The sequence below is a fragment of the Aythya fuligula genome, chromosome 5, assembly GCF_009819795.1.
Source record: "Aythya fuligula isolate bAytFul2 chromosome 5, bAytFul2.pri, whole genome shotgun sequence".
In the NCBI taxonomy this organism is placed as follows: Eukaryota; Metazoa; Chordata; class Aves; order Anseriformes; family Anatidae; genus Aythya; species Aythya fuligula.
Window position 1 is genome coordinate 54433620 of NC_045563.1, and position 16518 is coordinate 54450137.

The following is a 16518-nucleotide window of genomic DNA, read 5'->3' on the forward strand; positions in this document are numbered from 1 at the left end:
CGTTGGCTTCTTAGAAGTATGTGTGAAAAGATGCCAACAGCCCTAAGACTCTGTACCCTCGTACGGGGAGAAATTTAGCAGAGGTACAACACCATTGCAGTTATCTCCTATAGCTAATGTTTGCACGCATAATCCACCACGATCTGCTCAAGACAGGACTGTGGGCTACCCACGTGGAATGTCGCTGCAATAGAGCTCGAAGTAAGTCATAGGTGGCCAGCAGGCCGGACAGATCCTCGTGCCAGCTTCTTTTCAAAAGAAATCCCTGCCGGTCACAAGGCCATGCACGGCCTGCATGCTGGGCATGCTACGAGCGTGCTTTGCAGAACGGGCAACTTCACTGCCCAGGGCAAGCTGTATTCTACGTGTGCCCCATTGTACACACAAGGCTATCTTAAGGTCTGTGCTTGCTGTCATTGGTCTTTGAGACTTCTCATTCCCATCTTCAAGGGCATTAAGCAGCTCAGTCCCACCCATTATAACAATTTCCTCTTAACCCATTCGATAGTGACACAGATTACACCATGATAAGCTCATGTTGGTCAGTAAGAACATGTAAGGATCTCTTTTTCTACTTTACTTCAACTAAATGCTGTGCTCTAATGAGAACAACGAAGAAGTACTCCCCTTTCAGGAAGCATAAATCCCCAAACCTCTTCACTAAAAGTCTAGGTGATCATTCTCAGCAGCAGACTGCATTTTTATTATTATTTTTTTTTTTCCTGCAGACTTGCGAGTTTCTTGTAGTTATCTTGTCTTCTACTTACAGACTTGAACTACTGACATTGGTAATAGATTCTCCTATATCAAAAGAAAGAGAAGAAATTCTGCTGAGAATTGATGACGTGCATTAGATTTACTTAAATCCAAAAACAGTTGAATCTACAACTCCCAGCAGCTCTTTCTGAAAATCACTGAACACATCAGGTCTATTTTTCGATAGTTGTGTTGACCTACTTTTCAAACTAAAAAGAAGTATGATACAAAGGTGTTGATTTCTCTTATGGGGACACAGCACTGACTGTCAGAACCTAAAGACATTCCATAACTGATATCAAAAACTGCAGCTTATCTGCTGTATAGCCAACAACTGCCTTAGTTATGTCTTTATAGCTTACTCTCAGATGAATAAGAGAGAAATGGGACTGGTAGAAATTTGCAGGAACACTTAGCGGTATGATTCTCCTACCAAATACTTGGATTTGTCTTTGCAACTTGGGGCAAGCCTAGAGAATGAAGTTTGCTAGGAAGTACCTACGTCGTATCAAAAGGAAATTTCTTGGGTGCTAATTGGTAATCATAGAGTCTTGTGGAGCAATTATCTTTTGTAGTCTGTCTTGTTCTTGCATCTATTTTTTCCTTCTCTTGTAATTTTTCCTTCTGAGTTACGAGCATCTTCACTAGCCTTTTAATAGCACAGGGGCGCAAGCTGTAACTCAAAGCCATTCATCAGTAATGGGAGTTTCATCTGTCCCTTAACAGCAGTTTTCCAGAGGCAGAGTAGTGTTGGACATGCTCTAGCAGATTTTCCATGTTCTGTAAACGTACAGAATTGCATGTTTTGGAATTGGCCCTGTAAGATACTCTAGCCCTGATCTTGGACAACATTTGAATCAATACTGGACTGGCACCAAGATGCTTCATCTCTCCCAGGACTTCTTCCCTTTCTTCCCTTTTTCAACCTCCTGTGTCCTTTCCCTGTGTTCTTTGTTTGTTTCAATGCACATTGTCTCGTACGCTCAACTTCACATATTTTTTCCTTTACCTCACCTTCTCCTTAACCTTTATTGCTTGGTGTTTCTGTTTCCAACATCCCATTTTATTCTTATTTTATATCCTGCCCAGATCCACCTCATAATAATTTCTCAGTGCTTTAGGATCAGTCCAGACTTCCTTTCTGCAGTCAAAGGGGAAATTCCCCGGAGTCATTTTAAGAAATAGATCAGTTTGCAGCCTGTGACATGTACTTATATTCTTTGTCTTCCACTGATCTTTTCCACTGGTAGTCACTTCAAGAACCGGAGAGGAAGTACCTCCTGGTACCCTACAGGCTTCCGTCCTCTCTTCTGCATTTGTGCACAGTTTACCCTTTTACTGATGCTGATGATTCTGACATTAACCTCTCTGCCACGTGTGATAACTGAGGGTTGGTGATGTGCAGATACCTCCTTCTCCTCAGTGATTTCTAGTTTTAAGTGAAACAGATGATCTGCCACATAGAGCCCTCCTATGGAGGAGCCATACCAGGTTGCTGTTCACAACATGTTTGCAGTACGTTGGCAGGAGAGGAGCAGCTGCCTGTGGGCCTTATAAAGCCCTCAGTCCTCACCCCCCCCAGTCAAGCAGGAAAAGACTTTGGGCAGTTAGAGCAGAGCACAGCAGCTGAGGACAATCCCCATCTCTGTCAGTTTTAAGAGAACTGTCTGTAGGCGAGTACTTCTCCATCTACATCTCAGTTTGGTTATTCAGTCAGAAAATCCATGGTCCTCTCTTTCCGAGATATGTGGATGCTTTCAATTTGTTTCTTCACTGGAGCTTTAAGGAGGCTGAGGAAGCTCCAAGGGATTGAGACCATGTTCTAGCCAAGCACGGGTAATTCCTCCTCCTGCTCATATAAGAAGTTCACCCACATGGGGTTGGGCAGTTAGGAACTCAGAAAGACCTTAACTTAAAAAGGGGTCCACAGGTAGACGGGAGGAGGAGGTTCTTGCTTCTAGTGAGATCTGGTAGTAATCCTGACTGGAAGATCATCCTCCATCAAGGAGCTACTGAGTCATGCATAAGTTAGCCTGAGTGTATCCCGCCAGCCATGCTCACACTCCACCTCCTCAGCAAGACAGGGCAAGAAAATATGACAGAAGAGTTTGTGGGTTGAGAGCCCAGCCCTGCAGGGAGAGTAGGCACTAATTACCATCATGGACAAAGCAGGCTTGACTTGGGGAAAATTAATTTATTGCCAGTGAATAACAGAGTAGGAGACTAAGAAATAAAAACAAAACTAAAACCACTTTCCCCTCACCCCTGATTTCTTCTCAGGTTCAGAATCATTTCCAGTTCTCCTACCTCTTTTCCTCAACTGGCACAAGGGGCTGGGGAATGGGGGTTGCGGTTGGTTCCTAATGTTTTGTCTCTGCCATTCCTTCTTCCTTACGCTCTTCCCCTGCTCCAGTGTGGGGGTCCCTCCCATGGGAAGCTATCCTTCATGAACTTCTCCTACATGGCTCCGTCCCACGGGGTCCATCCCCCAGGAGCAAATTGCTCCAGCACGGGTCCCCCACAGGAAGCAGCTCCCCCCACCCCCTGCTCCTGCGTGGGCTCCTCTCCACAGACTGCAGCTCAGGCCCGGGGCCTGCTCCTGCGGGGGCTCTCCATGGGCTGCAGCCTCCTCTAGGCCACATCCACCTGCTCCACCAGGGGCTCCTCCACCCACAGGGGTCTGCAGCGTGGAGATCTGCTCCATGTTGATTCAAAGATCGAAGCCGAAATTCCTTTAAGTGGTATATTCTTTATTGCAGCGCTGGATGCACGGGGGATCTCTCCACCTATCGTGCATACCCAAAGCAGAAAGCAGTCTTGAATTTATCACAGAATCACAGAATTTCTAGGTTGGAAGAGACCTCAAGATCATTGAGTCCAACCTCTGACCTAACGCTAGCAGTCCCCACTAAACCATATCCCTGAGCTCTACATCTAAACATCTTTTAAAGACCTCCAGGGATGGTGACTCCACCACTTCCCTGGGCAGCCTGTTCCAATGCCTCACAACCCTTTCAGTGAAGAAGTTCTTCCTAAGATCCAACCTAAAACTCCCCTGGCGCAACTTAAGCCCATTCCCCCTCGTCCTGTCACCAGGCACGTGGGAGAACAGACCAACCCCCACCTCGCTACAGCCTCCCTTGAGGTACCTGTAGAGAGCAATAAGGTCGCCCCTGAGCCTCCTCTTCTCCAGGCTGAACAAGCCCAGCTCCCTCAGCCGCTCCTCGTAGGACTTGTTCTCCAGGCCCCTCACCAACTTCGTCGCCCTTCTCTGCACCCGATCAAGCACCTCCATGTCCTTCTTGTAGCGAGGGGCCCAAAACTGAACACAGTACTCGAGGTGCGGCCTCACCAGAGCCGAGTACAGGGGGACGATCACCTCCCTAGCCCTGCTGGCCACACTGTTTCTGATACAAGCCAGGATGCCGTTGGCCTTCTTGGCCACCTGAGCACACTGCTGGCTCATATTCAGCCGACTATCCACCATCACTCCCAGGTCCTTCTCTGCCTGGCAGCTCTCCAACCATTTTTCTCCCAGCCTGTAGCTCTGCTTGGGGTTATTGCGCCCCAGGTGCAGGACCCGGCACTTGGCCTTGTTGAACTTCATGCAGTTGACCTCAGCCCATCGGTGCAGCCTATCCAGATCCTCCTGCAGAGCTTTCCTACCCTCAAGCAGATCGACACACGCACCTAACTTGGTGTCATCTGCGAACTTACTGAGGGTGCACTCGATGCCCTCGTCCAGATCATCGATGAAGATATTAAAGAGGACCGGCCCCAGCACCGAGCCCTGGGGGACGCCACTAGTGACTGGCCTCCAACTGGACTTGGCTCCATTCACCACGACTCTTTGGGCCCGGCTATCCAGCCAGTTTCTAACCCAACGAAGCGTGCGCCAGTCCAAGCCAAGCGCAGCCAGTTTCTTGAGGAGAATGCTGTGGGAGACGGTGTCAAAAGCCTTGCTGAAGTCAAGGTAGACCACATCCACAGCCTTTCCCTCATCCACCCAGCGCGTCACTTTGTCATAGAAGGAGATCAGGTTCGTCAAGCAGGATCTGCCTTTCATAAACCCATGCTGACTGGGCCTGATCACCTGCTTGCCCTGCAAGTGCTGTGTGATGACTCTCAGGAGGATCACTCTATCAATATTCTACAAGCACTTATACATATGCATTACCTATCCCCGCCTTCCCTCGCTTCTCATGCTAATTAGCCTTTTGGCACCTTGCGCCTGCGTAGAGCCTCCCAAGAATTGTGGGCAGGGGTCTTTGGGATGTGGGCAGGGGTCTTTGGGAGGAAGACCCCGAGTCTTCCTCACAGTGTACTTTTCACCTTTGGTCAGGAATCTGCTGAATTGGCATGTTTCTTAATTGCAAGAGCTGGTTGTTGCTAATTCTTCCGTTTGTTGTATCTTTATAATGAATTCCAATGTCCAGTTTTGAGATTTATAGTCCTTACATTTGTTTCTCTGTCCGTCTGCCGCTTCCTTATCATGAGTTCCAGTGTCTTGTTTCGAGATACACAGTCCTTGTCTGGGGATTGTCCTTGCCTCCCCAATGCCTCCCCAATACCTCCTTAATCAATGTGGGACCCATGGGCTGCAGGGGGACAGCCTGCTCCACCGCGGGTCTCTCCACAGGCCACAGGGGAACTGCTGCTGCCTGCCTGGAGCACCTCCTGCACCGACCTTGGTCTCTGCAGGACTGTTTCTCTCACATTTTCATGCAAGCCCAGCACAGCAGTGCTGCAGGCACGGTGCGGCCCTGAAGAGATCACCCTCTAAAATCAGCCCCTCAGCCACCCTCATAGAGGAGAGCGCTGGCAGCCCCTGCTGGGCACCGCTGGCCAAGCCACCTGCGTGGCCTTGCCTTTTGTTCTTAGGAGAACAACCTCTCCCCTGCCTGCTGAAATGATAAAGAGTTGTTTTCTGGTAAGAAAAATCCTGTAATAACCCAACTGGCCAAAAGAGGACAGTCTCCTCTACAGGCAGGGCCTGAGCAGTGTGCTGTGTGTGGCTCTAAGGCCTGTTTGATGCCACTCCTCAGGGTTCCCTCTCCTAAAGGGATATAAAGTTGCTCAAAATGTTTTCTTCTCATGCTGTCATTGCTAATAAATAGCAAGTTGAAGGGTATCTGACTGAACCTCAGCACCTTTCAGTTGGGGGTCGCAGTGAACCAGCACCACCCAGTGCAAGGCAGCTGTTAGGACACAGAGGTCCTCCCAGAGAACAACCTCACGTGTGGTAATTTTTTGCAAGGGAGGTAAAACTAAGTAAAATCAGCACACAAGGTACTTACACAAGTTCAGTAAAATGCTCCTCAATGGTCCTGGCTGCTGTGACGGGCTTTCACTGGTGTTACGTGCATGTCCTTTGCGTTGGGACAGCGGTGCTGGTGTCTCTTTGGGAGTTTGAACAATGTTATTCTTTTATATCAGGTTCAGTTATGGCCAATAAATAAATAAATAAAAATGCAGAATTTAGATGTATTAAAGGCTCCTGCACTTTAGATTAAAGGATTTAGTAACAAAGGCTGGCAGAAGGGGTGATCTTCTACACCTCCTCCCCTCCAAGCTGGGTATTTCTGCCCCTTAGGGGTCTGACACACTGGCATGGCAGTTCCAGGTGCTAGATCCTCTGAAATCAGGGTAAATCAAGTAAGACAAATCGGTTCTCTGCATATTTCTGCTCTTTAATGATCACTTTGGGCCCAGGTACCTGCCAGGGGATGTGCGTTTGGCAAGGGGAGAAGAGGAAACGCAATCAGGTGTGAGGCCTTGCCTTATTCCTCTTGACAGTGGCAGAGCCCACAGCTGCCATGTCAAATGCTACCTTAAGCTTCCTGAGCACAGATTTCTTGAAGGCAGTCAGTGTTTTGGGGACCTAAACTCATGTCTCCCCAGAGGAGCCTTCTTTCCTTCAGGCCAGGGTGAGTGCTGGCAGCTCTGCCTTTCACTTTTTGAGCAGGCCTCAGACTGCTCTGGTAGCTGCTGGAAACCAAGGCCGTGTGTCCTGGCCTCTTTGCCTTTAAGATCATAATCTTAAATCTTTCCTGGAGGAGAGGTGCTCATCAAAGGAGGCAATTTAAAGTTATTTTTGTTTGGTTGGTTGTTTTTTCCCCCCATCTTAGCTGCAGCGTTGCCAATGCAGGATGACTGGCAAGAATTTCTTGCTTACTGTTGTTAGGAAGGACAGTGTTTCATAAAGATAGGATAAATATGTTTTACTGTGTATGATGTTAACAGCTATGGCTTACTAGTTGATTTCTATTTGTACAGATGTGTTCTTTCATGGACACATAGAAGAACAGGCACAGTGCAACGTGGGGCTACCCTGTGTGATGCCCTGGTGCTGGGGCATCAACCTTATTTTGTTCCAGAGCTGAGGTTTCAAAAACATCTGGTGCCACCATTCAACATGGAAATTATTCCACCTCCATGAAAGCAAGGAGGAATTCCTGCCACATTCCCTCCTTTTCAAAAGCATAGAGTTGTATTAAAACAAACAAACAGAAAGATCCCTGACCAGCAGTTTTGTACTAACCACAGAAAGATAAACTGGCTTGGGGGAACGTGGGGAGGTGGCCTCTGACATTCTCTCTGTTGATAGTGAACGATGAAACCTTTTACTCTTAGAAATAGGCCCAAGCTGAGCTGCCTGTGTGATGCACACCAGGAGCAAGCCCAGGTGTCAGCAGCTCCTTCTAAATCAACTGGAATCTCTCCACATTTGAGGTCAATGACTCAGTTTCTGTCCTTAACAGGAGGCATAGGAAAGTCTAGCTACTTCTGCAGCCTTCCCTTGGTGCAGCTGTCCTGCATGAGTCATCCCATAGTAGCTGTGAACTCTGGGTCAGGAAGGAAACCCTCAGCAAAGAGGAACACGAAATGGGAACCTTTGAGAGGGGTCTGCATTCCTACAAGCTGCAGATGGTGAGTAAGCACCAGCTTTATACCTTGATATTAAGGTTTCTGTGAATCTCAAATGGTTGTGTTTGGTGGTCATATGGTAGTCTTTTCACTGCAAAGAAAAAAGAACTTTGTTGGAATAAAAGTTAGTAAGATTCTTAAGTTTCATATTGTACGTGTGAGATTTTCCTTGTTAAATAGCAATTCTAGTAAACTTTTCCTTTAGTAAGGATGTTGGTCTAGCAGGATAAGATTTAATGATGTTATGTTGGAAAAAGCGGTATAATTATTTTTGGTCATGATGGTCCTAGCACAGATGAACTATAAAGACCAGAGGGTGTAAGATGACTAGTAGCTTGTTGAACAGTGAGTCGAAAGGGATTATGGATAAGTGGTATCTGCTCAGATCTTTGAATGTGCTCTTTTCTTCTATATTATGGTATGCATGATGGTACCTGTTGGTTTTAGATTATTTTATGACTTGTTTTTTAAATGTGTTTTTTACTTACATGTTTTTTTTTTAATAGATGACTCAATTATGGCTTTATGCTTAGTGGACTGGTAAAAACGGGGGTTATAAATAACTGTAGTGGGGTTCTTTATTGCTTACAGAGCTGATATCCAGATAACAATGCATAGTCCAGGGTACCCGTTGTTGATAATGCACACAAGAACTGTTTTACCGGAATGAACATGAAGTAGATTGTGCTAGCTGCTGTTTAACACGTGTCTGTGGGACCTTTTAGATGTGGTTGGGAGATGCTGCTTTTTTGGATAAGCTTAAAAATACTTGTTTGATTTTCTTCCTTTATGTTCTGTGGGATAAACTCTGCACTTGCTTTATCTGTTTTCTTCATAGTGGTCTGTTGTATGTTATCAATTGCTCATGGCTGCAAGGTGTTAGAGGGGTAGAAGGCACTTGAAGTGAGTGTCCTGGCCTGGTGTGCCCAATTACCTGATTGGGGAGTAGCTGGAGACATTGCATGCCTTTGTTATATTGCATGCATTTGGGTTGTTGTATTCCTAATTAAGTGGCCTGTGTGATGAAAGCTTTGTTGCAGCAGAACTCAGCTACCTGCATGCAAGGAAAACATATTTTTCTGTGGTGTGTGTTAGTAACTAAAAATACCTAGGGTGTTATGTATTAGCTTTGCATTGTAATGAATGCTTGACCTACATTTAAGGCTACGAGTTTGTTTAGCAACACCTTTTTTCAATAGCAAGTCCGTGGAGGTAGATTTTTTTATTTTTTTTTTTCCCCCTGTTGTGTGTAGCATCATACTGCTTCCTTTCTCATTGGGCTCCTCTAAGTAATACTGCTGTGCTCCCAGCCTGAATGCATGGTCCCATCATGAGTACTTCGACAGTGAGTGAGGCTTGCTTGGAAGGACTTTTCTTTTCTTTAGTCTGTTATCAATTTTCTCTAAATAAATACAGTTGTGCTCAATCCCTCATTCTGCCTATGTTGTCTTGCTCCTTGATTTCTCCTGGGTCACACCAGATGTGAATGTGGCCTGCCCACATCAAGGAGCTGTGGGAAGGGTGAAGGAAACTTGAGCTGATGTTTACCAGGGCCAAGCAGTATTTCTTGATTGTTGTTACTCTCAGGCTTTTAATATTACATCAAAAAAGCAAGTCACTCTTGGATGTGACTTCTGGCTTCTTAAGGTCTATTGCCTGCTGAGGCAAGAGTGATGCTTAATGGAAATAATCAGGTACTGCAGACTCCTGCCTGTAGCTTATGGGCTGGGACCCATGGAACCACGCAGCAACACCATCTCGTGTATCAAAGAAGGCTGTTCTGTAGACCTCTGTGAAAAGCAAAGTACTGCATTTATTAGTCAAGAACTATGATAAATTGTCTTCTTGTGTCTAAATATGAGGTTTTTTTTTTGTTGTTTTTGTTTTTTAACCCTATTTATGAGCTCTTGGTCTTGGAGAATACTGTGTCATCTTCTCTTTTTGTCTCATGGATGAAAAGGTTTGTGTTGTGGATATGAGGACTGGGGTTTCAAAGGCTTTGCATGGCTGGTTTTTGTTTTCTAAAAGTGACTGATACATCCAATAAAATGTAGTGAAAAAATCATAGAAAAAGAAGAAATAGAAATGGTTACAGACATGTTTATATTGGTGGGCTTGTTTTGCTAAGCGAGTGCTGTCCCAGTAGGAAGAGCAGGGACTGGCAGTTGTACAACCTATGTCAAGTCAGAAGCAAGGGTGGGAGATGCTTTTGTTTTGTTTCCCATCTTGGAAGCGCTTGCTTCCTTTCAGTCAAAGAGACAAAGTCCTCCTGCACTTGCGATGTTGGTGTTCGGGGGGGAGGAGTGCTCTGATAAACTTGGAAAGCTTTTCTTAACAGAGGTGGCGTGTTCCTGTCCCTCTGCGTGTGGCAGAATGGACGAATGTTTTTCAAGCATATATTGTGGCATAACATACTTAGGCTGTGATCTCCCTCTTCTAGAAGTTACTAGAAAAGCAAGTTCTTATTTCTGAAAGGATTAAGAAAAAAATCTGTTGTCGAGGTTAAAGAGTACAGGTCTTGGGAAGAGCAGGATTCATCTTGGTTCAAGTGTCCCAATTCATACTGCAATATGTGATAAGTTATCTTTTTAGAGATGTAAAACCTCTCCAAATGAGAAGTTCTTCTGTAAAGGTGAACACCTTCTTACTGACCCATTTGATCACTGAAACTGTTCCTGTGCCATTTCTGCACATACTTAATATGAATATCCCATGTAGTGGAGCTTCTGTAGATTCAACAGATGGTGTGGATCTTACTTTGGTGCCTGATAAAAACTAAGCAAAGAAGGATCAGGCTTGTTCCGTTTCTTTTAGCTTTATCTTACCAGAATTATTTTCTTTCCTTAGAAAATGGTTTTGTTTCTGGCTACCTTGCTTCACAGAATTACTGTAGTGTTGATAACGGGTGGTTTTATTTTTTATCTCTATTTGGCCCCAGACACAACCTACAGTAGCTTGCAAACAGGAACCAAGTAGTGCTGAATGACCAAGCTCAGAAGGCTACTTTATTTGACAAACATTTGCTTTATTATATATACACATATTTAAAGTCTGTACACAGTAAAATACAAAATAAAGGCGTTTCTTTATAAGTTACACAATTAAACAGCTGCTTTTGTGTGTAGTTTAGCTGTCATTTAATTAAAAAAAAGAAAAAGGGAAACCTTGTTGAGCCATTGTTATATTCATTCACAATAACCTTGGTATAAAACATCCATACAGAGTAAGTGTACAAAATAGCGTACAGTTCATATAAGCTGTGCAAAGACAGCAAAGTTCAGTCAAAATCAAAGAGGCACATCCACTTTCCTCTGTCCACATCACAAACAGCAGAGGCAAAGTGGAAAACAAGCAGGGGTCTGTGGGCGGAAAAGGGAGTTACAGTGCTTGGTAGGGAAGAACGATGCACAATTAGAAGGGGAAATGGATAAACACCGGAGGTCCCCATTGCACAAGGCATGCTGTTACCTTACACCTTAAATCTGCAGCGGTGATGTCCAGGGGCTTGTTGTGCAGGTGATGTGCTGCTTGGGGTGAGCAAGGGGGCAGGCGGTGCTGGGCTGTACCTCGTTCATGTTACTGACCTTGGGAGGAGCAAGCTGCGGGGTCAGACGGTCTTCAGGTTTCCGAGTTTTAGTAGCTGCTGGAAATGCACTGGAAAAGTGGTAAAAATGGCCACAGTGTCTATAGTTGTTGTTGATGATGGTGTTCGGACTGGAAAAAACATTCCCTGCAGTAGGATGAGTTCGCTTCCCTGCTGTAAGGGAAGGAGCTGCCTGGTGCTTGCTTTCAGGGGAGCACAGCCAGCTGAAGGCGTGCTGGTTGGGAAGCGTGGAGACGGGGTTGTGAGAAGGCTGGCTGATGGTATGAGTACAAGAGCCTTCATGTGGACCCAAAATAAGGAATACCTCTGAGCAGGGAGGCTTGCGTCTGTGTGGTAAAGAGCCTGCCCTGGAGAAGTGGACATGCGGGTGGGACGTGGCCTCTTCAATTTATAGCACTCTGTTATTTACATCTTTGCAATGTCCCCGTGCGATGGTAGGGGCGGGCAGGTGACCTAAGAGACCGTGATCTCCTCCTCTTCCTCTTCCCCCTCATCGTCCTCTTCCTCTGAGTCTGAGAAGTCTGAAGGTTTGCTGGGGCTGCTGGAGTGAGATGGGGAAGGAGGCAGCTGGGAGTCCAGTCTGTCCCGCAAGTGCAGGTGCTCTGGGGACTGGTGGTAGCTCAAGGGGTGCCGGGGGCTGGGTGGGCACGCGGTGGGAGCTTCCTCTTCCTCCTCCTCCTCTCCTGTGCACTTCTTGCCGACGTCGCTGAGGTCCGGGTGAGGGTTGAACTTGGTGGGGAGGGTTTGCTCTCTGCAGCCGCCGGAAGAGAGGAGCTCTCTTTCCTTGGAGTTCCTCCACTTCATTCTCCTGTTCTGGAACCAGATCTTCACCTGGGCGGGAGGGAAGCCAGACAAAAACCGTTCAGTAAAGCAGGGACCAGCGAGGCCCTGCTGGCTGCACACCTGCGTTGGTTGTGTCTGTGCCAGAGCTAATGGGATTGTACAGCCTGATCCCAGCCTCTGGGTGGTAGAGGGACAGTAGGGCTGTGATCCACCCCAGCTGGGAATCGTGCTGCTCCTGTGGCTCTGGCCAACACTCACGGCCCCGCAGTTCGCTCCAGCTATGGGCAGCTCTCCCCTCTCCCATCCCTCCTTCCCCTCTTCTGCTCTCGACCCAGCCCTGGCTCTTTTCACCCCAATTTCCCACCATCAACCCACTCACCTGCGAGTCCTTGAGGCCCAGCTTGGCCGCCAGCTTCTTCCTGTCGGGCTTGCTGATGTACTTCTGCTTCTGGAACATCTTCTCCAATGCCTTGCGCTGCACGTCGGAGAAGACGGCGCGGCGCAGCATGCCACGGCGGGGCTTGCCGCGGGCGGCCAGGGGCCACGAGAAGGTGCCGGGGATGGGCACGACGGCCGAGGCGGCTGTGGGAGAGTGAGGAGGCTGAGCAGAGGGCACCCCGCTGGCCGGGCCAGCTGGGGCCCCAAAAGGAGCTTTCTGCCCAAATAAACCCCCAGGAACTGGGATTAGAGCCATGGGCTCAAACGCGTGAGATGTGACAGTGGTGGCCTGCCCTGCTGGGGGTCCGAGTGGTCCCTGAGACGGAGGTGTAAGAATAAACCTCGCTCAGAAGCACTTGTTGTTCTTTTTTAAAAAAAAGCTTTTATCATTTCAGGCACTTTTTATGCTTGAGATGAAAATGAGGACTTTTCTGGCTCGAACAAAACCAGCCCTCTTCAGACGCAGTTCTGATCAATCGGTGTTCGGCTTCTTATATTAATCTCTTCTCCCCCCTCCTTCCCTCCCTCCCCCAAGTTGGAGAATTCAACCCGAAGACATGAAAAGTGTCAGCTAATTAGCACATTGCCTGGCTCCCAATGGCATTGGTATGATAAAAAGGGCAGAGTTTTGCCTTAAAAAAAAAAAAAGGGGGGGGGGGGGAGAACCTCCCCAAGAGAGACAGAGATGCTAATGAAGCGTGAATGGTAATTGTGTAGTAATGAACTAACAGAAAAAGACTGAGGACAAGCAGCTAATGCCATATATTATTGGGACAAAAGAGATTTACACTTTCAAACTAAACACAACGGCATGCCAGGCTCCTCGGGAGAATACTGATGGCACAATCGTCTCTTTCCCCAAATCATTTTCATTAAATGGACATGAAAAGCTATTTATAAAGCTCAAGTTGTTTTTGTTAGGCTATTCACCCGCCGGAGAAAGGGAGCAAATTCCATTATCCGGAGGATGAATGGAGGAGCTCGGGGTATTTTTTCCTCTCCCCCCTTGCCCTGTTTTCCCTTCACATTAATGGCTTGTTGGGGTAATTAGATTTGGGGGGATTATGGCGAGCTGCTCTCCCCGCATCGGGCCGGGGCGCTGCGGGCAGGACCGTGCTGTCCCCCCCCCGTGTCCCCCCTCCGTGTCCCCCCCGTGTCCCCGCGTCGGGGGCGCGCCGCAGGTGCGTCGGGGGCGCGCCTGGCGCGGGCACGCGGGAGCTGGCCGCTGCGGCCGTGGTGCTGAAAGAAGGGAAGGGGGCCGGGGCTGGGGCTGGGGCTGGGGGGGGGCTACCTGGGAAGTAGGAGGATCTGATGAAGGGCTGGAAGGAGCCGTCAAAGTACGGGAAGGAGAACGCCTTGGGGGGGCCGCTCTGCAGCACCGCCGGGGAGGACTCTAGGAGAAAAAGAGGGTTAGGCTGCGGGGGGGTCCTGCGGCCGGGGGAAAAAGGGGAAGGGAGGCTGGGACGGGGGCTTGGGGGGCTGCAGGGAGGGAGGGGAGCAGGGCAGGGCAGGGCATGGCGAGCTCGGGGCTCCGCTGCCCCCGTCCCGGCGCCGAGGCTGCGGAGCCGGACCCCGGAGGGTCCCTGCCTCCCTCCCTCCCTCCCCGCCTTCCTCCCTCCTCCTCCTCCTCCTCGCCCCGAAACCCGCTCCCTCCCGTCCCTCTCCCCCTCCCCTCCCCTCGCCGCCCCCACCCCCGCTTACCGGCGCGGGGGGCGGAGGCCAGGATGGCGTTGACCCCAAACTTGAGGAAAGTGGAGTCCCCGGCGGGGGAGGCGGAGGCCGGGGGCGGGCAGCCCCTCCTGGAGCCGGCCGGGCTGCCGAGCTCCGGCGTGGCCGTGTCCGTGCGGGCGGCCGGGGGGGACATGCTGGGCGCCGGGGCGCTCCGCGGCGGAAAGGCGGCTGGCCGGCCGATCCGGATCAGGTCCTCCACCAGGAATCCGGAGTGGCCGGAGAAAGCGGATTGCAGCGACTGCGGCAAGGTGAGGGTGGGCGTGGGCCGCAGCAGGCTGGGGTACACGGCCGGAGGGGCGATGAGGCTGGGGAACATCATCGCCGGGGCCGGCCGCCCGCCCTCCCGGCCGCCTGCCTGCCTGCCTGTCTGTCTGTCCGCCTGTCTGTCTGCGTGCCCTCTCGCCAAGATCCCGCTGGCGAGTCGGGCAGGGTTCTCTGTGCCCTTCCTCCTGGATGCGGGGTTTTATAGTGGTCAGCCCCGCTCGGGCTCTTTGAGCGGTGACAGCCCCAACAATGGGGTTCAACAAAGTTCTCCTCCGGAGCTTCATTCACCGGCCGCCCCGGGGCTCCCCATTGGTCCGGGGCCGCAATTTATGATTGGATTAGACTTCATAAGCACCCCGCGCACAATGGCCGAGCCACAAAGAAAGTGTAGTCATCAATTTTGCATATTGACCGCCTCTTTGGAAGACGTCGCTCCAAAGGCTCCCAGCAGGGTTTTGTTCCGAGGCAACACACACAGGCTAATTAAATGCCTATTTAAAAGTTTCGAATGACATCTTGCCTCGTAGAAAGGGAATTATTTAAAGAAAGCACTAAATTTATTTGCCGCTCCCCCGCTGAGGTTAGGAAATAAATCAATAAATATTCATCTAAACTTGGCTACGGGCTGTCAGGAAAGCACCGGCTTTGGGGGCACGGAAAATACGACCGGGAAAGCGCCGAATGGGGCTGCGGAGAGGGGGAGAAACGTGCCGAGAGCGGAGCCGGGGCTGGAGCCCGTCCCGCAGCGGGACCCAGGGCTTGTGGGGTGCTCTGGGGATGGGGGCAGCCCTCGGCCGGGTGTCCCCGAGCCGGGGAAGGGGCTCGCAGCCGCCCACCGAGGGGGGTGACTCGATTCTGGGAATGGGAAAGAGCGAGGCGGTTTTGTAGGGGCTGCTCCCGCTCGGGGGGGAAGCTTCACCTCGAGCTGATAACTTAGCGGCGGGGGAGGAAGAGCTTCCCCTCTGCCGGGGAAAAGAAGGCGGTGCCGTGGATTTGGGGGCGCTGGGCTGAGCCCCCGACACCCCCCCGGCTGTGGGGTCCGAGCGGCGGCGCAGCAGCGAGCGCGGCTTTGGGGCAGGGCAGGGCGGGCGTGTGCGCATCGCCCGGTGCTGCAGGGCACGGCACGGCACGGCGCGGGTGTGCTTCGTGGCCTTTGGGCGATGAAAGCGGCTATTGAGAGCGGTTTTACCTGACTTCTCCGCTGCGGAATATAACAGATGTGTTAAACGCCCTATGTTTTAAAAGCACCCCATTCAGCCCTTTGGTGCGGCTGAACCTTTGCAAGCAGAAGTGTGCAGCTCAACCATGCAGCCTTGATCCTATTAACCATGAACTAACTGTCACCTTCAGCTGTTTTCCCTTTTTACTTTTTAACACAAAGCTTTCTCAAAAATCTTATTAACCAGCTTTATTTCTCTCGATGGTTTTTGTCCGGCCGTTTTGTGTTGATTATCTCCATGTCGATGCTTTAACCATTCAATAAAAGTGCATCTGCGATTTATATCACATTAAGGAAGAAAGAGAGTCTGTTAAACCTCTCCCCTGATCCAAATCAAAAAGTTATTTACTAGGGAGGGTGGAACCGGCCCCCGAAGCCTCCGCCGGGGATGCTGCCGGTGCCGCAGGCTGCCCTCCAAGCAGACGAGCATCTGCGGCAGGGGACCGGCTCTCCGAAAGCATCGCTTTGAAATAAAACTTGGCCGGAGCGTGTGCCCCCCTCCCCGGCCGCGCTCGTCTCCACGCTTAGCAGGTAAAGCAAAAAGGACAGGACGGGGGGGATGCTCGGGGGCCACCCCCCGTCCCGCTGCGGCTCTAGCCCCCCTTGGAGCCCCCGGGGCTTGCGAAGCAGGGGGGAAGAGCAGCCCGGGGGCTGTCCCACCGCCACCCCCAGGAGCAGCAGCAGCCCCCGGGGGGTCTCCGTAGAGCCCCGGCTTCTGCGGTCCTCGCCCCGTGCCTCGGCGGTGGCGCAGCGCTGCCCGTGCCCGTGCGCTCGGGGGCACTTGGCCGCGCTAGGG

At 50.1% G+C, this 16518-nt stretch overlaps 1 protein-coding gene across 1 annotated transcript; it reads right to left on the reverse strand.

The window, feature by feature from the left end:
* Positions 1–11740: 11740 nt before the first annotated feature.
* DBX1 (developing brain homeobox 1) lies at positions 11741–14558 on the reverse strand. The gene is made up of 4 exons (XM_032187630.1): positions 14210–14558; positions 13800–13901; positions 12450–12652; positions 11741–12118 (listed from the first exon to the last, which is right to left on the reverse strand). The coding sequence occupies exons 1-4, from the start codon at positions 14556–14558 to the stop codon at positions 11741–11743; spliced, it is 1032 nt and encodes a 343-aa protein (XP_032043521.1).
* Positions 14559–16518: the final 1960 nt, after the last annotated feature.